Raw genomic sequence first — 27,033 nt, 5'->3', positions numbered from 1 at the left:
GAATATACATTCTTCTCAGCACCACATCGCACTTATTCCAAAATTGACCACATAATTGGAAGTAAAGCACTCCTCAGCAAATGTAAAAGAACAGAAATTATAACAAACTGTCTCTCAGACCACAGTGCAATCAAACTAGAACTCAGGACTAAGAAACTCAATCAAAACCGCTCAACTACATGGAAACTGAACAACCTGCTCCTGAATGACTACTGGGTACATAACGAAATGAAAGCGGAAATAAAGATGTTCTTTGAAACCAATGAGAACAAAGATACAACATACCAGAATCTCTGGGACACATTTAAAGCAGTGTGTAGAGGGAAATTTATAGCACTAAATGCCCACAAGAGAAAGCAGGAAAGATCTAAAATTGACACTCTAACATCACAATTAAAAGAACTAGAGAGGCAAGAGCAAACACATTCAAAAGCTAGCAGAAGGCAAGAAATAACTAAGATCAGAGCAGAACTGAAGGAGATAGAGACACAAAAAACCCTCCAAAAAATCAATGAATCCAGGAGTTGGTTTTTTGAAAAGATCAACAAAATTGACAGACCGCTAGCAAGGCTAATAAAGAAGAAAAGAGAGAGGAATCAAATAGATGCAATAAAAAATGATAAAGGGGATATCACCACTGACCCCACAGAAATACAAACTACCATCAGAGAATACTATAAACGCCTCTACGCAAATCAACTAGAAAATCTAGAAGAAATGGATAATTTCCTGGACACTTACACTCTCCCAAGGCTAAACCAGGAAGAAGTTGAATCCCTGAATAGACCAATAGCAGGCTCTGAAATTGAGGCAACAATTAATAGCCTACCCACCAAAAAAAGTCCAGGACCAGATGGATTCACAGCTGAATTCTACCAGAGGTACAAGGAGGAGCTGGTACCATTCCTTCTGAAACTATTCCAATCAATAGAAAAAGAGGGAATCCTCCCTAACTCATTTTATGAGGCCAACATCATCCTGATACCAAAGCCTGGCAGAGACACAACAAAAAAAGAGAATTTTAGACCAATATCCCTGATGAACATTGATGCAAAAATTCTCAATAAAATACTGGCAAACCGGATTCAGCAGCACATCAAAAAGCTTATCCACCATGATCAAGTGGGCTTCATCCCTGGGATGCAAGGCTGGTTCAACATTCGCAAATCAATAAACGTAATCCAGCATATAAACAGAACCAAAGACAAGAACCACATGATTGTCTCAATAGATGCAGAAAAGGCTTTTGACAAAATTCAACAGCCCTTCATGCTAAAAACGCTCAATAAATTCGGTATTGATGGAACGTATCTCAAAATAATAAGAGCCATTTATGACAAACCCACAGCTAATATCATACTGAATGGGCAAAAACTGGAAAAATTCCCTTTGAAAACTGGCACAAGACAGGGATGCCCTCTCTCACCACTCCTATTCAACATAGTGTTGGAAGTTCTGGCTAGGGCAATCAGGCAAGAGAAAGAAATCAAGGGTATCCAGTTAGGAAAAGAAGAAGTCAAATTGTCCCTGTTTGCAGATGACATGATTGTATATTTAGAAAACCCCATCGTCTCAGCCCAAAATCTCCTTAAGCTGATAAGCAACTTCAGCAAAGTCTCAGGATACAAAATTAATGTGCAAAAATCACAAGCATTCTTATACACCAGTAACAGACAAGCAGAGAGCCAAATCAGGAATGAACTTCCATTCACAATTGCTTCAAAGAGAATAAAATACCTAGGAATCCAGCTTACAAGGGATGTAAAGGACCTCTTCAAGGAGAACTACAAACCACTGCTCAGTGAAATCAAAGAGGACACAAACAAATGGAAGAACATACCATGCTCATGGATAGGAAGAATCAATATCGTGAAAATGGCCATACTGCCCAAGGTTATTTATAGATTCAATGCCATCCCCATCAAGCTACCAATGAGTTTCTTCACAGAATTGGAAAAAACTGCTTTAAAGTTCATATGGAACCAAAAAAGAGCCCGCATTGCCAAGACAATCCTAAGTCAAAAGGACAAAGCTGGAGGCGTCACGCTACCTGACTTCAAACTATACTACAAGGCTACAGTAACCAAAACAGCATGGTACTGGTACCAAAACAGAGCTATAGACCAATGGAACAGAACAGAGTCCTCAGAAATAATACCGCACATCTACAGCCATCTGATCTTTGACAAACCTGAGAGAAACAAGAAATGGGGAAAGGATTCCCTATTTAATAAATGGTGCTGGGAAAATTGGCTAGCCATAAGTAGAAAGCTGAAACTGGATCCTTTCCTTACCCCTTATACGAAGATTAATTCAAGATGGATTAGAGACTTAAATGTTAGACCTAATACCATAAAAACCCTAGAAGAAAATCTAGGTAGTACCATTCAGGACATAGGCATGGGCAAGGACTTCATGTCTAAAACACCAAAAGCAACGGCAGCAAAAGCAAAAATTGACAAATGGGATCTAATTAAACTAAAGAGCTTTTGCACAGCAAAAGAAACTACCATCAGAGTGAACAGGCAACCTACAGAATGGGAGAAAATTTTTGCAACCTACTCATCTGACAAAGGGCTAATATCCAGAATCTACAAAGAACTCAAACAAATATACGAGAAAAAAACAAACAACCCCATCAAAAAGTGGGGAAAGGATATGAACAGACATTTCTCAAAAGAAGATATTCATACAGCCAACAGACACATGAAAAAATGCTCATCGTCACTCGCCATCAGAGAAATGCAAATCAAAACCACAATGAGATACCATCTCACACCAGTTAGAATGGCAATCATTAAGAAGTCAGGAAACAACAGGTGTTGGAGAGGATGTGGAGAAATAGGAACACTTTTACACTGTTGGTGGGATTGTAAACTAGTTCAACCATTATGGAAAACAGTATGGCAATTCCTCAAGGATCTAGAACTAGATGTACCATATGACCCAGCCATCCCACTACTGGGTATATACCCAAAGGATTATAAATTATTCTACTACAAAGACACATGCACACGTATGTTTATTGCGGCACTATTCACAATAGCAAAGACTTGGAATCAACCCAAATGTCCATCTGTGACAGACTGGATTAAGAAAATGTGGCACATATACACCATGGAAAACTATGCAGCCATAAAAAAGGATGAGTTTGCGTCCTTTGTAGGGACATGGATGCAGCTGGAAACCATCATTCTTAGCAAACTATCACAAGAACAGAAAACCAAACACCGCATGTTCTCACTCATAGGTGGGAACTGAACAATGAGATCACTTGGACTCGGGAAGGGGAACATCACACACTGGGGCCTATCATGGGGAGGGGGGAGGGGGGAGGAGGGAGGGATTGCATTGGGGAGTTATACATGATATAAATGATGAATTGATGGGTGCTGACGAGTTGATGGGTGCAGCACACCAACATGGCATAAGTATACATATGTAACAAACCTGCACGTTATGCACATGTACCCTAGAACTTAAAGTATAATAAAAAAAATAAATAAATAAAATAAAATAAAATAAAATAAAATAAACTCAAGGAAGAAGCAAAAAAAAAAATGTAAAAATGCCATTCTTCTCACTAGATTTTTAAAGAAATAGTTACTTTTCTTTACAAATGTTACATTAACATGTAATGGGTTTTTACTGTATTGAAAGAATTCTCAGTTCTGATTTCTGCCTTGGTGCATATTGAGAGCTGTAATCTACATAAGTAGACGCTCTTTGGGATCCCCAGTGATGTGTAAGAGTGTAAAGAAGTGCTTAGACCAAGACGCTTCAGTAGCACTGGTCTAGAGCAAGTGGCTTGAAGCGTCCTAGACTGTGATTTGCCTTTCTACTGCCATTGGCCCTTTATGGACTACAGGTTCTCTTATTCAATTAAGCTGGGCCATATCACAGCTTAGCATAAATACCTTCTACTTACTTAAAAAGGAATTTTAAAAATTTAGGAATAGGAACCTCTTTTAATAATTTCACAAATAGATATTGAGGGATGAGCACAAAATAAATGTTTGGCAGATCAACTTACTTGGGTTCACATAATCTTAAGATCCATTTTAAAGTAATTTAGATAATGCAGCCCAAGTTCTCAAAGATGTTTTATTAAGGTCATACAAAAGTCCAATCAGTACCATAGCTGAAATATCTAAACAGCTTCCTCCTTTTTTTTTTTTTGAGATAGCGTTTTGCTCTTGTTGCCCAGGCTGGGGTGCAGTGGTGTAATCTTGGCTCTTTGCAACATTGCAACCTCCGCCTCCCAGGTTCAAGCAATTCTCCTGCCTCAGCCTCCCAATAGCTAGGATTACAGGTGCCCACCACCATGCCTGGTTAATTTTTGCATTTTTAATAGAGACGGGGTTTCACCATATTGGCCAGGCCTGTCTCAAACTCCTGACCTCAGGCCATCCGCCAGCCTCAACCTCCCAAAGTGCTGGGACAGAAAGAGGAGCTTCTTGGATCTTCAGATCTCCTGCCACATCACGTCAACTTACTGCATGGCTACTTCCATCTCCTCCTCCTTGTCCCACACCTTCTGCTTCTGGGAGCAGAGTTCTGCAATAAGCTCATTGAGCTCCCAGAAGTCCTGCAGGGCCAGCGTTTGCAGCTGATGGGCATCTTTCAGTTCTTTGGCCTGGGATTTCAATATCTCTGCAGCTTCAACCAATTGCTGAAAAAAAATTTATAGATGTTTTACGTTTGCTTAACAAAGGCCTGGAAGGTTGGACATTTAGTCTTACACTATATTAAAGAGTCACAAGTGACAGCCAATGCTGGTTACAGATGAAAGTCACAGATGGGGAAAATCCCCTGCTTGGAAAAAGCCCTGTGCTCGCCTCACCCCAGCCAAGCAAGCAATGGGAAGACCACCCGGGCTCAGGTGCTGAGCACCAACCCCACACCAAGAAAGACCCTGCACTGCATGGAGTAGCTTCCAGCAGGACAGCTGGCTCTGTAACGTCAACCTCTGCCTGATGTCATCTACACAGTTGCAAAGGTGAATAAAACATTTGGGCATTCAATCTAGTTACATTAGCAGAAGCAGAAAAAAACATGTAGGCAAAGTGCTGAAGGTTTAAATCAGACCAGGCACTGTGGCTCATGCCTGTCATCCCGCCACTTTGGGAGGCTGAGGTGGGAGGATCACTTGAGCCCAGGAGTTCAAGACCAGCGCCTGGGCAAAATAGTGAGACCTCATCTCTTAAAAAACTAAAAAAGAAAGAAAAGAAATTTAAGAAGAAAGAGATTTAAATCAAAGTCTCCCTGGGTGGAGGGCCACAAGTAGGACTTACCATGAGTTCAGCTGCACTGACAACCCAACCTTACCACTTGCTGCCCTGATGACTCTGACCTTCCTGCAGCCGATCTGGCCAAGAATCTGGCTGTTTGGTCACTGTCACACCTGTTGGACTAAGACTGGAAGTGACAAGACCTGGAGCAAGCTGGCAGGGTGGCTCCCACATGGGGAGGAAAGGCCTCCCCAGGCCCCTCTGGGTCCGGCTCAGAGTCACTGTGACTGTGTCAAGCAATGAGACGCCACACAGCCCACACTGCACTCCCAGACAAGTCATGCAGGGGGATGATACCACAGATGATCTTAAGAAGCAATTTGGGTTTAAAATCTGGCACATTTTAGAGGACAGATCACAAACTACATGTCCAAGGACTTCAGTGTATAAATGAATGTATTTTAGAAAACAGAGCCTATGCAGTGAGCTAAGATTGCAGGACTGCAGCCTGGCGACAGAGAGAGACTCTGTCTCACAAAAAAGAAAAAAAGAAAGAAAAAGAAAAGAAAAAAGAACCTAATTGTGTTATTATATACTTAATGGCATTTGAATATAAAGTCCACATATCTTACTAAAAACCAAATTTGTAAAGGAGTTATGGGGGAATCAGCCACATTTTAACAAATGTCCTCTTTTGCAGTTCCCTGTCGTTGCTAAGATGCCCCTTCTAAGAGCAGCGGGCATGGTGTAGAGAGAAGGGCGAGGTCACTGGCGTCAGGCGCAGTGTGTCACTGCAGATAACACAGTGCCCTCTGGACATTGTTCCTCATTCAGAATGGGCGGGGTGGGGGAGCTACTGCTTACTCTGTGGGGCTGAACTGGAGATGGCAGATGATGACTGTGAAATGGGTGCCTGCTGCAGGCAGCACGCTGAAAGGCACCCATGGCGGGGAGCCCAGCCCAGCCAGCTGACATGGGCTGTGTAGCAACTGGGCACAGCAGGGGCCCTAGAACCAGGCTTGGCCCTGGTGTCCTGCAGGCAGCAGGGACAGTCCATGAGCGGGGGTCCCAAGGATGTGTTAAACATCTGTATGAACTCAACCTTACAAAACTCTGCAAAGCCTCTTAAGCCTTTCTCACCCAGAACCAAGCTGCCTACCTTGTGCAGGTCCTCCTTCTCCTGCCGCACCATGCAGTGCTGCTTCTCTGGCCCCCGTAGCCGCTGTGTGAAATCTTGTTGAGGCGCCACCTTGTCCTCAAGTTGTCACTCAAGCCTGTTTGAATCTGAGCAAAAGAGGAAATAATTTGTGTTCCTTTCTGTGTAGCGACTATATGTAAACGTTGTTAGCTGACTTACTGAAATGATTTAATAATTCACAAAACTCTTTTTTTCAGTGCTGTATACTAAATAAAATACACAAGGCAGCAATACTTAGGGGCCAGAAACACTGTTTACTACAAGTCAGTTACGTAATCATAACTTACAGTAAAAATGGGCATGTCCAAGGCTCAATTTTTCTTTCGTCATTTACAGTAGAATAAATAGTTTGTTGCTGATTTTCTACACTCTCTACTGGGAATTTGTGTTACTTTTATAATCAGAAAAATAAATATTGCCGTCATGTAGCATATAGTGATATTTTGGTCAACAACAGACAGCATATATATAACAGTGGTCCCATAAAATTATAATACCGTATTTTTCCCTTAGCTTTTCTGTGTTTAGATACACAAATCCTTGCTGCACAGATCTGTAGCCAAGGGGCAATATGCTACACCACGTGGCCTAGGTGTGCAGTAGGCTGCACCACCTTCATTGGTCTAAGTATACTCTAAGATATTCTCACATCAATGAAATCACTTGATGATGCATTGTCGAGAACGTATCCCAGCTGCTGAGGGACGCATGGCTGGACTGAAGAGCACTGTGTGATGTGGGCTACAGCTGAGTTCTGTGCATGACGTGGTTGGAGCCCTGAGGAAGGGGAGGGCTATGGACTGAATGGGGTCCCCCGCTGCCAATATTAGACGCTGAAGCGCTAATCCCCAATGTGACTGTATTTGGGGACAAGGCCTGTAAGGAGATGGTGAAGGTTAAGTGAGGTTATAAGGGCGGGCCCTGATCCAATAGGATTCGTGTCCTTACAAGAGACCAGAGAGCTTGGGTGCTACCTTCCCATGGGAGGACTTGGTGAGAAGGTGGCTGTGTACAAACCAGGAAGAGGCCTCTGGGGCTTTTAGCCTCCAGAACTGTGAGAAAATAAAATCCTGTTGTTTAAGCCACTCAGTCAATGGTATTTTTTTAGGGTGCCTGGGGCTGACTAATGCAGAAGGATTCGCCCTCTCGGGGAGAAGAGGCAGGGGCCAGTGGCCTCCTCTGACTTTCCTGGCTGTCCGCAGAATTCGGTCCCTGCCCCTCCACCTTCCGCCAAAGCATCCTTCTAAGGGCAGACCTGATCGCACTGTCCAGAGGTCCCCAAAGGCCACAGAAAAGTCTCAACTCCTGGACCTCACGAGTCCCATCCCACTGGTGGAGCTCCCTGTCTCTGCTCTGCTCTCCTCTCAGGAGGGAAAGTTAAGGGCCTGCTTGGCCACCCTCTAGGGAGGTGCCACGATGGGATGCTGCATCCTAGTGATGAGCTGGGGGTAAGCCAGCATGTCTCTTCTGGTGCTTTTCCCAGAACTGAATGCACACTGTTAAGATGATCTTTAGGAATGGAAGGATCAAACTGCGAAGAATCACATGCCTGTAGTCCCAGCCTACAAGGAAGGCTGAGGCTTTGGGATCACTTCATCCCAGGAATTTGAGTCCAGCCGGGTCAACATAGTGAGAACCAGTGTCAAACAAACAAACAAATAAAAAGGAAGAATCAGGTGATTGTTCCAGACTCCTCCAAAATGGGTATGGGGTCCCCACTCTGCTCTTCCTGGGACAGGGGTGGGACTTCTCCTTTCCTGTTGGCCATAAACCCACTCCTTCCCACTAAAGAAATGAGAAAAGAAAAAGTATTCACAGCACTTTGAGTTATGTGAGGTGTGCAGAATTTATCAGGCCCAAAAAGACAGGAATATGGACTTCAGTCACACCCCTCATACCCATGCCCCGGGGTGACTATTTAAAGACATTTTGTTTCTGACTAGCTTAACCCATTATCTTCCTGTTCCTAGAATTTGTGATACAAAAGACAATGTAGACAATATAGAGACAATAAATAGCTTTTTTTTTTTTTTTTTTGAGATGGAGTCTCACTCTATTGCCCAGGCTGGACTGCAATGGTGTGATCTTGGCTCACTGCAAACTCCACCTCCCGGGTTCAAGTGATTATCCTACCTCAGCCTCTCAAGTAGTTGGGACTATAGGCGCTCACCACCACGCCTGGCTAATTTTTGTATTTTTGGTAGAGACAGGGTTTCATCATGTTGGCCAGGCTGGTCTCGAACTCCTGACTTCAAGTGATCCTCCCGCCTTGGCCTCCCAAAGTGCTGGGATTACAGGTGTGAGCCACCACGCCCCGCCCAATAAATAGCTTATGTTATTTTAATATAAATTCCTCAGGCCAGGCCAGCTGAGGTGGGAGGATCCCTTCAGGTCAGGAGTTCAAGACCAGCCTAGGCAACACAGCAAGTCTTCCTTTCTAATTTCAAAATTCTTGGTAACTTAGGAACTGTCTCTTCTTTTCCTTTAAAAACCCACTTGTAACTGCTGCTAATTAGAGGTGTATATTAAGACAACTTGCATCTCCAGGGTTGCACTTCTCAAACTTGGCACAAATAAACTCTTTTTTTCAAGATGGCATTTCGCTCTGTTACCCAGTCTTGAGTGCAGTGGTGCGATCTTAGCTCACTACAACCTCTGCCTCCCAGGTTCAAGGAATTCTCCTGCCTCAGCCTCCTGAGTAGCTGGGATTACAGGCGCGTGCCACCGTGCCTTGCTAATGTTATTTTATTTTTTGTAGAAACGGGCAAGGTGGGTCTCACCACGTTTCCCAGGCTGGTCTCCAACTCCTGACCTGAAGCGATCCTCCTGTCGTGACCTCCCAAAGCACTGGAAGGAATTACAGGCATGAGCCGCTGTGCCTGGCCCAACCTCTCCACTTAGGCTAATTTTGCCTCCTTTTTTTTTTTTTTTTTTTTTTTGACGGAGTCTGGCTCTGTTGCCCAGGCTGGAGTGTGCAGTAGCCTAATCTCGGCTCGGCTCACTGCAACATCTGCTCCCCAGGTTCAAGCAATTCTCCTACCTCAGCCTCCCATGTAGCTGGGATTACAGATGCCTACCACCAGCCCGGGTAATGTTTGTATTTTTAGTAGAGACGGGTTTTCACCATGTTGGCCAGGCTGGTCTCGGGGAACTGTTTACCTGGGGTGATCCACGGGCCTCGGCCTCCCGAAGTGCTGGGATTGCAGGGTTGAGCCATCGCGCCCAGCCCGTTTTCTCCTTTTGGGTCACAAAAGTGATTGAATCCTGCCACTTCCCGGGGGCTGGGTGGGAACAGGGAAGAGGAGGGTGATTGCAGTGCTGTGACTTGGGTAGATGGCGGGAAGGCCTCTCAGAAGCGGCCTTGTTTGCAAAGATCTGAAAAAGGCTTGGAGAGGAGTAGGCTCGGGGCATTCAGGGAAGGGCAGTGGCACATTGGGAGCAAGGCAATGTTCCGTGACCCACAAAAGCCGTGCAGTAGCTGTTCCAACCCTGGTCAGAAGACACCCCGGAAATGCCTCAGCACCCGCGAAGCCTTTGATTACCCCCGCTGCCTTCCCGCCAATCCTGCATCCAATCAGAGAGCGTCCCCACTACACGTGTTGAGCAACGGCCAATCAGAACTGGGACCCGGCCCTCGGCCCGCCTCCCAGGAACTCCAAGCCAATGGCAGCCTGGCAGCGGCGGGCCAATCCCGTGCAGCGCGCGCGGGCGGACGGTTGCAGTTGGCTCTCAGCAGCTGCCGCAGCCGGTTGAGGTCTGGAAGCAGCGTCGGGCGAAAGCGGCGGAGTTCGCCATGGTAAGACCCGGGTCATTCCCGCCCCGCAGACGCCCAGGCAGACTAAGTTGGCCTCGGGCGGACGGAGGGACGTAGTTGCGGGCCTGGGCGCTGAGCTGAGAGGAAGCCGGAGAAGGACGCGGGGTCTAGTGCGGGACCGGAGGACACGGAATCGTCTCCGGGATCTGCAGGTCCCAGGGCAGGGACGGCGGCTTTTGTTTTAAATGAAGCTGCCGGTCTTCAGTCGGTGGACGGGGACTGTTGACGGTGTCCAGTCCCCAGAGAGCAAATAGTGGCGTCGCCTGCTGAAGACGGGGGGCGCTGCTCCCGCTTTCCAGCCTCCACGTGGGAGTGCAAGAGTCTGTGCTGCCGGCAACGACTGAGCAGCCCCAGGAGCTTTCGCTGACGGGGCTGGGGCTGCGGACGTGGGTCAGATTAGGAATTATGGTTCAGACGCCTCTGAAACATTGCCTCGTTCACTAGAGGCAACACGTCAGGCCAGGCGCGGTGGCTCACGCCTGGAATCCCAGCCCTTGGGAGGTGGAGGCGGGTGGATCACCTGACCCAACATGGCGAAACCCGGTCTCTACAAAAAAAATACAAAAATTTCCCGGGCGTGGTGATGCGGGACTGTGGTTCCAGCTACTGGGGAGGCTGAGGTGGGAGGATCAGCCGAGCCTAGAAGTTTGAGACTGCAGTGAGTCCTGATGGTGCCACTGCACTCCAGCCTGGGCCACAGAGACCCTGCCTCAAAAAAACAAAAAAAGCAACCCATGAACATAACAGATTCCCAAGTCCCAAGTCTGAATACCTGTGGTTTGTCAGTTACCCTTTCTTTTCTTTTCTTTTTTTTGACAGCACTCAACAAATGCTCTGTTGCCCAGGCTGGAGCACAGTTGCGGGATCACGGCTCCCTGCAGCCTTGAACCCCTGGGTTCCAGCAGTTCTCCTGCCTCAGCCTCCCAAGTAGCTGGTACTACAGGTGTTTGCCACCACACCTGGCTAATGTGTAAATTTTTCATAGGGACAGGGTCTCACTGTGTTATCCAGGCTGGTCTCAAGTTGGTCCCAAGCGATCCTCTCTCCTCAGTCTTCTAAAGTGCTGGGATTACAGGAATGAGCCACCACACCCGGCTTGGCAGGGTTTAAAGAAACCACCAAAGGACAGTGCAGTGTCCCAGCACTGATGATGTCTGGGAGCCATTACACCTGTAGGCTTCAAGGGGTGAAGAGAGGGAGTGGTTACAAGAAATTGAGAGGGCAACCTGCCAAAAGTGTGGCCTTAAGAGGGATTCAGGTCACCGCAGCAGTTGAGCAGGAAGGGGCTAAGGAGGGAGTACCCTGGCGTTGCTCTCCTCCAGCCCCCCAGTATCCCACTGCTGCCTGCCATTGACCAAACCAGCAAGAAGCCAGAGGGCAAGGAAGGCCTCTGATGCTGTTCTCAAGGGTCGGCCTCCGAGAGCACAGAGCAGATGGTGAATGATGGAGGGTAGATCTGGGGGCAGAGAGAGGACACACACTGAGCACCTGGGCTTGGACCATGGGGACCTGAGAGCTACTCTGTATTTCCTTACCCAGCCCAACTACCTTATCCTTTGATCAAGACATAATCAGAAACTGCTATATATTCTTCAGAGAATTACCGTGACTGGCTATAATGTGGGGTTGATGATTGACATTACATGGCTTCCAAGTGTTAAAATAACCTAATTTTTGTGTAGTGGAAAACAGGTTCTAGGGCTACCTGTAGAACTTAGTAGCTAGTATGGTTTACAGCAAGTTAGTTTTCACAGGGCTAAAGGGATCAGTCCCCTAACCCTCCTAGGAAATACCAACTGGGAAAGCACCAGATACTGAAGCGCTATATAAATATTAAATTAAAATATTTTGCATGCCATATAGCTTCAAGTTGCCTTGAAATGAATGGGTTCACATTTATGTTCCGGTTCACAGCGCGAGTGTATCTCTATCCACGTGGGGCAGGCGGGTGTCCAGATCGGCAATGCCTGCTGGGAACTGTACTGCCTTGAACATGGAATTCAGCCCGATGGTCAGATGCCAAGTGATAAAACCATTGGTGGCGGGGACGACTCCTTCAACACGTTCTTCAGTGAGACTGGGGCTGGCAAGCATGTGCCCAGAGCAGTGTTTGTGGACCTGGAGCCCACTGTGGTCGGTAGGTGCCTGGGCACTGGATGGCAGCTTTCCTGAGAGGGCGGGAGAGCAGTGGTAAAGCCCCGCGTGGGTTCCTTTGAATCCTCCTGCCGAAAGGTTGGAATGGACAGGCATATGCCTGTGGCGTTGTTAGGAGAGAAACTCGTGATGAAAGTGTCTGTGAGACTTGGCTCCTAATCTAGGAAAACCTGACCTACAGGGAAAAGCTGCTTTGCCAGCAGTAAGATGGGCTGTGGAGAGATTCCCTTGTGGCTGCCTCAGCCCTGCTCAGATGGCCCTGCCTGCAGGGTACAGTAGCCTTGGTTCCCTCCTGAATGCTCTGCGCTCTTTTTTGCTGGTGCAGATAGTCTTGACCTGCATCTTAGGCATAGAAAGTAAGTACAGAACAGTCATTTGCTTCCTTCAGAATAGCAGCCTGAGGTAGTTTCCAAAGAGAGCTGCCAAGAGGTAGCATCTTTCAGTGGCCCCCCAGGAAATGACAGCATCACCTGAAAGCCTGTGAGACCCAGGTCATCCAGGGTGCCCTGATGGGACTGCCCTGCAGAAGTCACACTGATCTGGTGACTTCCCAGGTTGTAAGAGTTTTTAACTTACAGCCTTTGATGTAGCTACACGTAGGAAAGAATTATGTACCTGCGTAGGAGTGCAAGAGCTTGTTTCCTTTCACTAGGAACTAGTCATGCTGACATTTATACCATAAGCTGAGTGTAACTTTGTAAAGTCATAAATTGCGTATGCAGTTTGGTTATCACACAGAGACGTTGTCTACCAGATGCTGCCACTGTTGACCTATGACTTGTAGGTCATGTACTTTGAACAGCATGTACTCTGTAGAAGTGAACAGTCCTGGAATGTGTCCATCTTGGTGAGTACAGGCCTTAAAGATTCATAGCACACACTGTCTCTTTTGTAGATGAAGTGCGCACAGGGACCTACAGGCAGCTCTTCCACCCGGAGCAGCTGATCACTGGGAAAGAAGATGCAGCCAATAATTACGCCAGAGGCCATTACACCATCGGCAAGGAGATTGTTGACCTAGTCCTGGACCGGATCCGCAAACTGGTAAGAAGAGAAGGTTTCATGTGGCCATTGTCTTGCATGAGACGGTAGTTCTTGGAAGGTGAAAGAGAGGTCATTTTATCAAAATTTAGATCAGCATGTTGGCCGGGCGCGGTGGCTCACATGTGTAATCCCAGCACTTTGGGAGGCTGAAGTGGGTGGATCACCTGAGGTCGGGAGTTTGAGACCAGCCTGGCCTACATGGTGAAACTCTACGTCTACTAAAAATACAAAAATTAGCTGGGTGTGGTGGTGCACACCCATACTCCCAGCTACTTGAGAGGCTGAGGCAGGAGAATTGCTTGAACCCGGGAGGCAGAGGTTGCAGTGAGCTGAGATTGCACCACTGCACTCCAGCCTGGGCAACAGAGCAAGATTCCATCACAAACAAGCAAACAAAAACTTAGACCAGCATCTTGAGTCCTACTGAGTCTGCAATAGTGATTTGTCTGTAGACCTTTGTCTGCTTTTCTTTGTTTCAAAGTGTACTTACTGCATGTTTATTATGGATGATTTGAATCCATATCAAGTCTTCAGAGGCAAAGAGAAGTGGCCCTGGCTTGTTGGAGGTTGGTGGTGTGGCTTCCACAGGCATTGACTCACGTTGTCTGGTTTCTCTCAGGCGGATCTGTGCACGGGACTGCAGGGCTTCCTCATCTTCCACAGCTTTGGGGGCGGCACTGGCTCTGGGTTTGCATCACTGCTCATGGAGCGGCTCTCAGTGGATTATGGCAAGAAGTCCAAGCTAGAGTTTGCCATTTACCCAGCCCCCCAGGTCTCCACGGCCGTGGTGGAGCCCTACAACTCCATCCTGACCACCCACACAACCCTGGAACATTCTGACTGCGCCTTCATGGTCGACAATGAAGCCATCTACGACATATGTCGGCGCAACCTGGACATCGAGCGTCCCACGTACACCAACCTCAATCGCCTGATTGGGCAGATCGTGTCCTCCATCACGGCCTCCCTGCGATTCGATGGGGCCCTGAATGTGGACTTGACGGAATTCCAGACCAACCTAGTGCCGTACCCCCGCATCCACTTCCCCCTGGCCACCTACGCCCCGGTCATCTCAGCCGAGAAGGCCTACCACGAGCAGCTGTCCGTGGCCGAGATCACCAATGCCTGCTTCGAGCCAGCCAATCAGATGGTCAAGTGTGACCCTCGCCATGGCAAGTACATGGCCTGCTGCATGTTGTACAGGGGGGACGTTGTCCCCAAAGATGTCAACGCGGCCATCGCCACCATCAAGACCAAGCGCACTATCCAGTTTGTGGATTGGTGCCCAACTGGATTTAAGGTATGACTGGGTGATGTGGAGGGCTTTCAGCAAGCAGCAGACGCACAAAATAACACTGTCCCTGAAGGCCCACATCCTTTGGGGAGAGTATCCCTGTTCCATGGGCTAGGCATGTGGGCATAAAGTAGTGAACCAGAGTTGATAATTGATTCACTGATTTTTTTTTTTTTTTTTTTGAGACAGTCTTGCTCTGTCGACCAGGCTGGAGTGCAGTGGTATGATCTCAGCTCACTGCAGCTCTGCCTCCCGGGTTCAAGTGATTCTCCGGCCTCACCCTTCCAAGTAGCTGGGATTACAGGTACCCGCCACTACACCCGGCTAATTTTTGTATTTTTAGTAGAGATGGGGTTTCACCATGTTGGCCAGGTTGGTCTTGAACTCCTGACCTCAGGCGATCTGCCCACCTCAGCCTCCCAAAGTGCTGGGATTACAGTCGTGAGCCAATGGGCCCAGCCCAGTGATGTCTTTTGAACTCTCTTTCTGAGTCATCACACTATATATCTGTGGTGAGATTTATTTATTTATTTATTTATTTATTTTTTGAGATAGGGTCTTGCTTTGTACCCCAGGCTGAGGTACAGTAGTGTGATCCTCGCTCACTGCAACCTCTGCCCTCAGGCTCAAGCAATTCTCTCACCTCAGCCTCCCGAGTAGCTGGGACCACAGACATGCACCACTATGCCCGGGTAATTTTTTTTTTTTTGAGACAGTCTCGCTTTGTCACCCAGGTTGCAATGCAGTAGCGCAATCTTGGCTCACTGCATCCTCCACCTCCCAGGTTCAAGAAGTTCTCTGCCTCAGCCTCCCAAGTAGCTGGGATTACAGGCACCTGCTAATTTTTGTATTTTTAGTAGAGATGGGATTTTGCCATGTTAGCCAGGCTGGTCTCGAACTCCTGGCCTCAGGTGATCCACCCGCCTTAGCCTCCCAAGTGCTGGATTACAGGCATGAGCCACTGCACCCAGCTAGTATTTGTATTTTTAGTAGACATGGGGTTTCGCCATGTTGGCCAGGCTGGTCTCAAACCCCTGGCCTCACGTGATCTGCCCACCTCAGTCTCCCAAAGTGCTGGGGTCACAGGCTTGAGCCACCACACTTGGCCTGATGTTGTCATTTATAGAACAAGTGTGCTGATCCCTGCTCTAGCTGACCCTGTGCACTGCTGCCAGGACCTCAGGTCATGTTAATCCCGAGTTCTGAAACTTGGAATGCTTCCCCTTTGGTTACCACCTTGGAATGCCACCCCCTACTTAGGCAGGCACATGGACCACTTCAACCACTTCCTGATGCTGTGGTAGCAGCATTCATATGACTCTTGACCCATGATCTGCTACCTTTGCATATCCACAGTGGCTTGTTTTGTGGGTCAGAAGTGGGTATGATGTTCCTTGTGATAGCATGGGGAAGAGTTGTGTACTCTGAATCTATCTGGGTGGAAAAAGTTTAGCTACAGAATTTAATTGTAATCTACAAATTACAATAAATTTTTAATTGTAATTAAAAAGACAAGCAGCATACATTTTCAGAGGGAAGACTCTTCACCTGGGCACCTATCACGTCACAGGTACTAGGACACAGCCCTTTAGGTAGCTTCGGATCCCACCAGGGTGGCTACCTCCAAGGTTCTTTTCTGTGTTCTCCATCTGGAACTATCACCCTGCCTGGCACAGAGAAGGGCTTAGTGATGTTTGTGAGGTGAACTGAGTATCCTCCTTGTCACCTACAGGGTGTCTTCTGTTTGAGGAAAAGTAGCTACCATTTCTAGGTATGATATAAGCTTCACAGACTGCTTTATTTCCCTTCTCCGGCAGGTGGGCATTAACTACCAGCCCCCCACAGTGGTCCCTGGGGGAGACCTGGCCAAGGTGCAGCGGGCCGTGTGCATGCTGAGCAACACCACGGCCATCGCGGAGGCCTGGGCCCGCCTGGACCATAAGTTCGATCTCATGTATGCCAAGCGGGCCTTTGTGCACTGGTACGTGGGCGAAGGCATGGAAGAGGGAGAGTTCTCTGAGGCCCGAGAGGACCTAGCAGCTCTGGAGAAGGATTACGAAGAGGTGGGCGTGGATTCCGTGGAAGCTGAGGCTGAGGAAGGCGAAGAATACTGAGGGGAGGGTGTGGTGAGTTCTCCCCTGCCACCCCCAGGATGGCTGCTTTCAAGTTGTTTGCAATTAAAGGTTCTGTACAAAACCAAGACCTCTGTGTGTCATGCAGCTTAGTTCTGCCTTACAGGAGCTGGTGGGACCCCAGAGACTGCATGGACAGCAGTGGGGTGCCAGCCTGCCCTGCTGGCGTGGGGTTGGGTGCAGCAGGACTGTACATACTTAAGCAGCTGCCACAGAAGTAAACTGACCAGGGGAAAACAGTGTTTCTTCAAAGCCAAGCGTTCAAAGTATAGATTTCCTAAATTCTAGGAAAGCAGAGTCAGGGTTTTCAATTGAATTTGCGAGTTTTTGGGCTTCTTTATTGATGGGTCATGCTGGCTAAAAGGAAGAGACTAGAAGTGAAGTGTTGGAGGTCTGCGGATGGGGCTCGTCCATGAAGTCTCTAAAGCAGTGGGTCAAATGTGTAAGGTCAGGACATTTTAGAGGGGGAAAGGGTATCAACCAAGTTCTGCACAGCATTCATGACCCACAGAAGGTCACAACACATCCATGCTGACCCCAGTGCTCCACTGTAACCTGGAGGGCAGCATTCGCCCTCTCTGCACACACACAGCCACCCTGTCCCTCAGCACTGTCAGCTGTCTTGGTAGAAAACCTCCCATGAGGTGGGAGATCGAGATCATCCTGGCTAACACGGTGAAACCCCGTCTCTACTAAAAATACAACAAAATTAGCCGGGCATGGTGACGGGCACCTGTAGTCCCAGTACTTAGGAGGCTGAGGCAGGAGAAAGGCATGAACCCTGGGAGGCAGAGCTTGCAGTGAGCTGAGATCACACCACTGCAATCTAGCCTAGGCGACAGAGACTCCGTCTCTCGAAAACAAACAAACAAAAACCTCCCACATTTCACTTCAAGTGAAGCTTGTTGACATCTGTTTATAAAAGACCTGGCAGTCCAGATACCTTTGAGTCCAGAAAACTCATTCTAAGTCTGTGCCTTAATATTTAAAAAAAAAAAAAAAAAAAAAAAAAGGTAGAGAACGTCTGACCTGGACCCTCTGCATCTCAAAAAGGTTTATTGTCAACTGAAGAAGAAAACACGTAGCCTTTGCTGGGAACAAAGATGTGACAAGTCTCTGCCCCATCCTAGGTGCTGCCCCGCGTAGGGCTCTTCCCAGGCCCGCCCCCCTTGGGCAGTCTGGTAGCGCTGGGCTGCCGTGGCATCCTCTGGCTGGATCCTTCGCGGCTGCTGCGTTCCGCCAGGGCCAATGCTCCCCCGAGGGCAGTGCTGCCCTTGTTTCTCCCTGAGGAGACACAAAGCACAATGATTAGGAATGGGCGAGCCCCGTCACTGCAGCACCTGCGGTACTCGTGCTCCTTGGGCAACATTTATGTCTACACATTTCCATCAAGGCTGCTGCAGCTAGAGGCTCTGCATCAGCCCCAAGTCCTGAGACTCAGAACCACTAAAAAGACAGGTCATGCCCCAGAAGCCCTTGGCAGTGTGCACGGGACCCTTGAGGATGTGTCCCAGGAGCAAAGCCATGCAAGTGCTCCTCTGCCAAGGGCACAAGGAGCACACTGCCAAGGGCACGTTTTGAAAGGATACATGCCACGTGTCCATTTAGGGAAAGGCAGGGGCGGCTGGTGCACACCTGGCCTGGACAGCAAACCTAGTCTGCCCTGACGCTGCCATCAGCGGCAGCAGCAGCAGCAGGGACGCGCTGCCTCATCCTCAAGGTGCTTTCTTGTGGACTGTACATCTGAGCTGCCCCAGATGGTGACGGGCAGGAAGTACTGCAGTCACCAAGTCCTGGAATTGGGTTTCTGATTTTGATTTTGGAAGGTCTTTCATTGTTTCCTACCTACCTGAGTGTTCCGCACACAGTGGTCAACCCTCTTGCTTTCGGGTTTAGCTGCCAGATTCCATGACAGGGTTCCTGCCACAGTCTGAATGCTTGAGACTTTCCTTCTGACCACCAGAGTGTTTCTCAGATGAAGACCACTGGTTCAGAGATTCTTTGATTTGTAATTTGCTTACTCTTTAAGATAGCCAAGAAAGATCTGCAACCACACTTGGGCCAGAGCTTTATTTTAATGGGATGGATTTCCCTGGGCTCAGGGTGTTGACAGCATCAGCAAGACTGACTGAGAGGACCCTGCAAGGTACAAATGTACCCGGGTGGCAGGCTCACCGTGCGGAGTGCCTTGGCCAGGGCTCTCCCCTGCTCTGGTCTGGCAGAGTCTGCTCCATGGGCTCTAAACAGGGCGTGTGTCCCCTGCCTCAGTGTTGGGTCCCCCATTTCATCCCCCCAGCGTTTCCTTTGTCCTGACTGAGGGAGTGCCTTGACCACTCTGACCTCATCAGCTACATGTTCCCCCTGCAGGCTGAAACCCTGGCTGGGGCTCGCATCTTCCCAGACACTGACACAGGTTTAGGTTGTTACCTGGAACACTGAAAGATCTGATGTGTTGCTATCTGACATGTTGCTAAGCATGTGGAAACCGGTCCCACCCCAGCCAGATTCCTCGCACTCTCATAGAAACTCCACACCCCAGCCCCTCAGTGTGGTGTGCACAGGCACAACCTCTTTCCTGGCTGTCCCTCATGAGGGCACACTGCAGCCCCCTCTGTATGTAAGTTCCCTAACAAATGCTTTGGACTGACCACTCTGGCATTAAGTGTTTCTTCCTTTGGAATCCCAACTGGCTCTCATCCTGGAAAGGTTTGGGGCAGTCCCTTGCAGGAACTCCCCTGCCACCACTTTCAGGGTGACTCCAGACAAGGGTTCAGCCAACAGAACACCGAGCCTCAATCCTGGTCCTTCCCTGGCCTCTTACCAAGTGTAGTCAAACAGCCTGCAATGGGAAACTGCATTCCTGGAGAAAAGATGTAACTGGGTGTTTAGGGATCCATTAGGTCATTTCTGTTTCACCATCTGTCACCTTGAACAAGCAGAGACTCCTGTGTCTGAGATGCCGTGGACCCTGGCTCTTCTAGAGGTACCTCTAGCTCCCTTTCGATGCTGATACCACAAAATTCTCCCCATACCCTGCAGGGACAGGACAGCCCTCCTTATGAGTTTCTGGGGAGTTCTTCCTCAGAGAATGAGATCTTTGCTCATTCTTGCCTGGTGGCTGGTGAGGGTTATAGCAGTGTTGTGCTTGGAACAGCTTGGCACACTTGACTCAACAAAGATGGAGTCGGGGTTGCCCTGAGTCAAGGAGGAGCGCAGTCAAGAACACGTGGTGGCTGACGTTTGGCCACCTCAGCCCAGCAGTGACTCGTGAAAACGGCACAAAGCAGAGAACAGCCACCACGCATCTCTTGTGGTACAAACTGCCATTATTCTAGTCTCCACTGACTGGTCAAGGGGTGAGGATTCTGTCTTCCATGAGCAGACAGGACCTGCCACCCTGCAGCAGCTCCCACACTGGGCCAGCATCCTCCTGAGGCCACAGTCCCTCCGCAGGCCAGGCCAGACAGAGGCAGATCTTCTGCAGCGGCGGCCTAACCTGGGTGCTTAGGCGCCCATGTGCTCTCGAGGTTACTAATGCCTAGCTCCCCACAGCCTGCTGCGTAGCAGGCCGCAGACCTGGGCCTGACTCAGAGCCGGCTTCCCTTCAGTTTGCCGCCATCTGAGTTTCCTCTCCTCCCCTCAGTAATGACCCGGTCCGTTCTGGAAACAAGGATGAGAGGGAAGCAGAAAAGAGCAAATGATGTTTGTTTGTTTGTTTTGTTTTGAGTGGTGGCGGAGGGGGTTTTAGAGACTGAGTCTTGCTCTGTCACCTGGGCTAGAGTGCAGTGATGCAATCACAGTTCACTGCTGCCCCAAACTCATGCGAAGTAGCTGGGACTACAAGCATGGGGCCACACCTGGCTAATAATGCTTATCTTTAAATCTGACAGGGTTGACAAACCCTGTAAATGTGAAACTAACATAACTTTAAGCCATAATTGATATTAAGAAAATCCTGGAAATCTTCAGGAATTGCGTGCTCTCGGGGTTAGTGGGGAGCCCTGTTCAGGCCTCCTCAATTTATGAAGGATGAGAAGGCCCAGAATAGAATGGTCTGCAGTGCCGTGCAGTGGGAAAACCAGCTTGGCTTAGCCCTGCTCCCTCGGGAGGGGCCACTAAGTCAGACGGGCTAGACAGTGGGATTGAACCAAGTGTGCCTGCAGGTTGGGGTGTGAGGGCGGGGTGACTGATGCCCCTAGGCCTGGTCCCTGGAGGGCCCTCCTAAGCCCAAAGATAGTCAATGACCATTGAATGTTAAAAACAGCCTGGCTCAGCAGGGGTCAGTGGCTCATGCCTGTAATTCCAGTACTTTGGGAGGCCAAGGCGGGTCCTTTGAGGCCGGGAGCTAGAGACCAGCTGGGACAACATAGTGAGACCTCCATCTCTACAAAAAAATAAAAAAATTAGCCAGGTGTGGTAGTGTGCACCTGTAGTCCCAGCTACTCAAGAGGAGGTGGGAGGATTGCCTGAACCCAGGAGGTTGAGGCTGCAGTGAGCTATGAGTGGCCACTGCACTCCAGCCTGGGTGACAGAGACTGTCTCAAAAATAAATAAGTAGTAAAAGAAAATGCAGAATTAGCTCAAATACTTTAATCAATCTAAAATATCCAACGTATTATTTCAATATGTAATCAGTACATAAGTTATTCATAAGATGTTGCATTCACCTTTGTTCTTTTTCTTGTTTGTAGAGATGGGTGGGGTCTTGCTGTTGCTCAGGCTGGTTTCAAACTCCAAGCTTCAAGTGATGCTCCTGCCTCAGCCTCCCAAAGTGTTGGGATTACAGGTGTGAACCAATGCCCAGCCTCATTCACTTTGGGTTTTTTTGTTTATTTTTGAGACAGGGTCTCACTCTCTCACCCAGGCTGGAGTGCAGTGGTGCAGTCACAGCTCACTGCAACCTCAACCTCCCAGGCTCAAGCTATCCTCCAACCTTAGCCTCCCAAGTAGCTGGAACTACAGATGTGTGCCACCATGCCCTGCTAATTTTTGTATTTTTTGTAGAGATTAGGTCTCCCCGTGTTGTCCTGGCTAGTCCTGAACTGCTGAGCTCAAGAGATCCAGCAGCCTCGGCCTCCCAAGGTGTGGTGGGCTTTTTGCATTCCCTTTTGTACCAGTCCTTTGGCATCTGCTGTGCATAACACATGCAGTGCAATGACCACACCAGCCATGTGTGGCTTCGAGGTTCCTGTATCAGGCAGCACAGCTCAGGTGAGACTCACGGCTTCCACACTCCAAAGTGTCATCTTACGTGCATGCTCTGGACAACTTTTAAAATGTATAGTTTCCCTAAACTTAAATAGAATGCTTGACTGCATTTATTTTTCCCTCAGTGACTCCAGACTCTTACCAAGACAAGCATCACCCCTCTGTGCTTCTGGGGTTTTCTGTTTCCCCTTCCCTGTGGGTATGAGTGAATCTGGTGGTGGTGGTTCCCCCAGGCGGTCTGGATGGCTGGGGGACAGGCATCCAGAGGACCCAGGGTGCCTGCTGCAGCTCACAGAGGCAAGCTTGAGTGGGCCTGGCCCATAGCCTGGAGAACTCCACACCCGAGTCCTGTGGGAAATCTATGGCCTCCATGCCCCCCAGCCGGATCACTCTGACAACCCCCTTATGTCCTCCACCCCAGATTCTGCCATTACCAGGGCAGCCGGAGCTCCGTGTGGTCAGATGCTGTAACATGTGGGCCTCAGAGAGCTCTCAGCATTCCATCTGTGGCCTCTGCCTCTCACTCAGCACTCCTGGTGTGGCCCCATTCCCTTCCACCTCCTCCTCAGGTTCCACTCTATCCCCACAGGGCCTCCGTGCCCTCATGTCCTGGCTTTCTGCCACCCAGCCTATAGGACCGGACCTGGGCTATGCTTCCAGGACAGAGCCCTCGAGGAACAAAAGACCCCGAAGGGCCCAGCACTCCAGGCCACTCCTGTCCTTGGGTAAATTCTCTCGGAGCCCCCACTCACTCACACGGCACCCCCAATCCTCCCGGCCCCTCTATGCCTGCATTTCCAGTGCCACAACCCCCACATACATCTTGACTGTGCCCCCCACCTGCCTCCTCCCACCCCGGGCCTAACAGCACCTGGACAGCACTCTGCCTCACCCACCCCCTCCCACCGCCACAGCTCACACCTGTGGAGCTCTGCTGACCGCCCCCCCGCCCCTGGCTCCTGCTCCGCCCCGTGTAACCCTTGCTGCTCTCTGGGCTCTGAAGCCTCCTCCCATCTCCGTTGCTAGCGGTTTTTTCTTTCTTTGTTTTTTTTTTTTGAGACAGGGTCTTGCTCTGTTGCCCAGGCTGGAGTCCAGTCACAAGCTCTCAGCTCACTGCAACATCTCCCTCAGGCTCAGGCGATCCTCCACGTCAGCCTCCCAAGTAGCTGGGACTATAGATGGGCACCACCACCATGCCTGCCTGGCTAGTTTTTTTTTTTTTTTTTTGAGGAGGAGTCTCGCTCTGTCGCCCAGGCTGGAGTGCAGTGGTGTGATCATGGCTCACTGCAAGCTCCGCCTCTCGGGTTCACGCCATTCTCCTGCCTCAGTCTCCTGAGTAGCTGGGACTACAGGCGCCTGCTACCATGCCCGGCTAATTTTTTTTTTTTGTATTTTTAGTAGAGACGGGGTTTCACTGTGTTAGCCATGATGGTCTCCATCTCCTGACCTCATGATCCGCCTGCCTCGGCCTCCCAAAGTGCTGGAATTACAAGTGTGAGCCACCGCGCCCGGCCCTGCCTGGCTAGTTTTTGTATTTTTTGTAGAGATGGGGTCTTGTTATGTTTCCCAGGCTGGTCCTGAACTCCTGAGCTCAAGGGATCTACCTGCCTTGACTTCCCAAAGTGCTGGGATTACAGGGGTGAGCCACTATGCTGGTCTCACTAGGCAGTTTTCCTCACTGCCTCTCACTGAACTGAGTGTGACCATCTCACTTCCCTGCCACGCCCTCTGCCCTGAGAGCTGGGCCTGGCACCCAGGGCCCCTGAGTGCTGAGTGAGCAGCAACTTCCCCTGGAGTGACAGGGACTCTGTTCCTAGTTTCTCCCTCCTGCTGGAAACTTGCCCCTCAATTGCTCATCTCAGCCTGCAGTCCATACACCCCTACTCCAGGCCTGTCCCTCAGCCCCCTCCACCCTACCTTGGGCCTGAGCTCTGGGTGGCAGTGAGGTGGGCGCTGTCGGGAGGCGCATGCAGGAGGTGTGACCAAAGACCCCTGGGCTCTCACAGGCCGCTGGCTCTGGGCCCCTGATCACACCTGGTGACACCTGGAAAGTGGCCCCAACTCAGGAGTGAGGCGGGCAATGGGGCTGAGTGCTGGAGTGTGGCCATGGGACCAGCACATGGCATCTGTGTGAGATGGCATCCAGGAGACTCGGGGAAGGTGGGACTCTCTGTTTCAGCCTCCAGACTTCCTGTCCGGGTAGGGGGCAACTTCTAAGAGGCCGAGGTGACAAGCACAGCAGTCGTGGCTGTGCTCTCCAGCACAGCACACCGCACCCTGGCCAGCTGTCCTCCCCTGGAGCGGGGCTCTTTACACTCACCACAGTTCCGCCTCTGGAGTGTGGGGTGTTGGTCCTGTCCCCGGATGCCAGCCCGACTGTGGGCTCTAGAGACTGCCATACCTTGTCTCTAATAAACCGAATCAGAAATCCTGCCCTGCTGCTAAGCGGCAGGGCAGCTGGTGGCCTGCATGGTCCTGCCCTTGCAGCTCAAGCTGCTTGGGCCTCCTGGGGCCAGGCAGTTTAAATGGAAACAAGGGAGAGCACCAACCCCCAGAGATAAGCCAATAAACGCAACCTGCAAAAGGGAGAGAACAGGCAGCAAGAGAAGCGGAGGGAACCCGGGGGGCCTGGAGAGAGAGGCGAGTGTGCAGCAGCCAGGCTGTGGAGCAGAAAGGGAGAGGCCGAAGGCTGCGGCTGGAGAAAAAGGAGGAACTTGCTGGGGGGCTACTGTTCCTGGCAGAGAGAAAGGAGGCCTCTGGAGGTCAGAGAGAGACACAAAGAGAGCAGACAGTGAGGGTCAGTGAAAAGGCCAGCACACAGGTGCCCGGGCCCTCTTGGGTCAGGGGGTGTGGGTGCCCAGGCCCTGGCACTTCCCCCGATGAAGGCAGCCTGCTCCCCACGCCTTCTCAGGATGCCTGCGCGGGTATCCTGGTGCTTCCAGGCAGGGAGCCAGCTCTGGGCCTTCTTCCATTGGCCTGGGACGCTGTGCTGCATTTCAGAGAGAGCCATCAGGAGCAGAAGCAACATGCGGGGAGGATGAGCAGGGACGGAGGCTCCACCATGACACTCTCAGCCCCAGCATCTGCTCAGCCCAGTCACCACACTGGAGAGGGAGGAGGCCCTTCAGACCCCGCAGGCCTCTGCATCCTGGGAGTTCTACGTCTGACTCCCTTCCTGCAATCATCAGAGGGAAGCTGGCCAGGGCTGGCCAAGCCCCTGCGCAGGAACTGGGCCTAGGTGGGGTACAGGCAGGAAGACCTCTGCCTGCCCCACTCCCTGGGCACTTCCCTGGATGCTGTATACCACAGGACAGGGATAGAGACTGTCTTTTGAAAAACATATTTAGAGACAGGATCTCACTCTGTCACCCAGACTGGTCTCAAACTCATGGCCTCAAACGATCCTCCCGCTGTGGCGTCCCAAAGTGCTGGGATTATGGGCGTGAGCCATGGCGCCCAGCCCCAAACCTTCTGGATTCCCGACTTTGTAAGATGAAGGCCTGAGTGAAGAGGTGGGGAGGAGCTAAGCAGAAGAGCCCTACCCAGCCTGGACCACCCTGGGGCACGCACTCTGCGTCCACCTGACCTGAACGTGCCTCCTAAGGCTGGTAGCGAAGCACAGGAGCAGAGCCCACGGATGGGCCCTGCAGGTGCTGGGCCGAGACCGACAGACACGCCTGGCCACTCAGGGCCACGCCGCCGCTGTGCCGCGCCTGCCCCTCTCCCGCCCGCCACCCCGCCACTGGGGCAGGGACAGCGGGCCCAGGTCTGACCTCGGGTCTCGGGCACTGTCGACGTGGGCAGAGAGACGGCCGCAGGGTCCTGGGGCTCGCTCGCTAGCCTCTGCCCGGCACACATGGACTTGAGCATCTGGAAGACGGCGAGGGGCGCCACGTTCAGCTTCAGCAGGTCCACCAGGATCCTGGCGGGGACAGACGCGGGGCGGGTGAGCCCTCTCCGCCTGGCGCGGCCACCTCCCTGAAGACCCGACAAGGACGGGGACGGGGGGCGCGGGGGGCTCCTCCCGACCAGTGGGACCGGGGGACCCGGAGAGCAGAGGTCGGGGTGTCTGGCGAGGATGCGGCCCCCACCCGCCCCGCTCACTTGAACACGTCGGGGTCAATGGCGCCGCCCGCCGCCTGCGCCAGCTCGTACAGCTCCATCTCCTCGGTGCTCAGCACCTTCTTCCGCCGCAGCGCCAGCTTCTGCCGGGCCGCCTCCAACCCCGCGGGCGCCCCGGACCCCGGCCCAGGCCCTACGCCCTGCGCCGCCATCTGCGCGGCCCGAGAAAAGGTGCGCCCCCGCCGCGCCCCCTAGCGGCTGCGCCCACCGCGCTCTCCCTGCAGCGCCAGGGTCCTGCCTCCCCGGCGGCCCCGGCGCCCCCGCGGGAGCGGCGGGAGGGCGGGCCAGGGACGGGGCCGGCTCCGCGGTGTCATTGGAGTCCAACAGTTACTGGGCGCTCAATGTGTGCTGAGCGGCGCGCTAGGGGTCGGGGGTGGCATGGCGGACTGCAGGGGCCCACTGCTTGGCGGTCAGGGCCTCCCTGATAGACTGCATTGATGGTGCTCGCTTAGGTGGCAGCACCCAGCCCAGTGCTAGGCATACATTGGGCGCTCAGTAAATGCCTCTTACAAGAAAGTGTGCAATTTTCTGGTCCGCGCCGGTGCACCACTAGGGGGTCGCTCTTTGCGGGGGGGCGGAGGGGGGGCACTAATCAACCGCCCTGCTTACGCGCACGCGCATTCCTTGCTGGGGCGAAAGTGCGTGAGCCCTACCTTGAGACGCCAGAGGCCACCACAACGCAGGCGCATTCAGCTGCGGACCACCCCCTCCCCCCGCACTCGTGCCTCGCCACTTACCCTCCTCGCCCGGCAGGCCTTCGCTTTGCGCAGGCGCTTTGTGAGGTAAAGGCCCAGAGAGGCACTTTTCCCGCCCGGCCGCGGGGCGTGGCTCTGCGC

General features: G+C 51.1%; 2 protein-coding genes across 3 annotated transcripts; one reads left to right on the top strand and one right to left on the bottom strand.

The window, feature by feature from the left end:
- The first annotated feature begins 12,162 nt into the window (after positions 1–12,162).
- On the top strand, positions 12,163–16,935 carry LOC104682166 (tubulin alpha-3 chain). Its single transcript, XM_030926405.1, has 4 exons — positions 12,163–12,380; positions 13,293–13,441; positions 14,061–14,741; positions 16,553–16,935. The coding sequence occupies exons 1-4, from the start codon at positions 12,260–12,262 to the stop codon at positions 16,847–16,849; spliced, it is 1,248 nt and encodes a 415-aa protein (XP_030782265.1). The 5' UTR covers positions 12,163–12,259; the 3' UTR covers positions 16,850–16,935.
- Positions 16,936–17,892: 957 nt separating this feature from the next.
- MZT2B (mitotic spindle organizing protein 2B) lies at positions 17,893–26,924 on the bottom strand. Of its 2 annotated transcripts, XM_010388707.2 has the most exons (3): positions 26,180–26,924; positions 25,849–25,997; positions 17,893–18,151 (listed from the first exon to the last, which is right to left on the bottom strand). In XM_010388707.2, the coding sequence occupies exons 1-3, from the start codon at positions 26,347–26,349 to the stop codon at positions 17,994–17,996; spliced, it is 477 nt and encodes a 158-aa protein (XP_010387009.1). In that variant the 5' UTR covers positions 26,350–26,924; the 3' UTR covers positions 17,893–17,993. The 2 variants fall into 2 exon arrangements, with proteins under 2 accessions (XP_010387009.1, XP_030782264.1); XM_030926404.1 differs by lacking the exon at positions 25,849–25,997 and having other exon boundaries at positions 17,907–18,151.
- Between the last annotated feature and the right edge of the window lie 109 nt (positions 26,925–27,033).

This window comes from Rhinopithecus roxellana, unplaced genomic scaffold, assembly GCF_007565055.1.
Source record: "Rhinopithecus roxellana isolate Shanxi Qingling unplaced genomic scaffold, ASM756505v1 contig274, whole genome shotgun sequence".
NCBI lineage: Eukaryota > Metazoa > Chordata > Mammalia > Primates > Cercopithecidae > Rhinopithecus > Rhinopithecus roxellana.
The sequence above is the reverse complement of the archived record's forward strand: the minus strand, read 5'-3'. Positions and strand labels throughout refer to the sequence as shown.

Excerpts from the sequence above, each read along its gene's own strand:
- LOC104682166 (XM_030926405.1), top strand. The coding sequence starts at position 12,260 with ATGCCAAGTGATAAAACCATTGGTGGCGGGGACGACTCCTTCAACACG. Across the intron at positions 12,381-13,292 it reads CCTGGAGCCCACTGTGGTCG|ATGAAGTGCGCACAGGGACC; the intron begins GTAGGTGCCTGG and ends TCTCTTTTGTAG. Across the intron at positions 13,442-14,060 it reads TGGACCGGATCCGCAAACTG|GCGGATCTGTGCACGGGACT; the intron begins GTAAGAAGAGAA and ends GGTTTCTCTCAG.
- MZT2B (XM_010388707.2), bottom strand. The coding sequence starts at position 26,349 with ATGGCGGCGCAGGGCGTAGGGCCTGGGCCGGGGTCCGGGGCGCCCGCG. Across the intron at positions 25,998-26,179 it reads ATTGACCCCGACGTGTTCAA|GATCCTGGTGGACCTGCTGA; the intron begins GTGAGCGGGGCG and ends TGTCCCCGCCAG. Across the intron at positions 18,152-25,848 it reads GACAGTGCCCGAGACCCGAG|GGAGAAACAAGGGCAGCACT; the intron begins GTCAGACCTGGG and ends GTGTCTCCTCAG.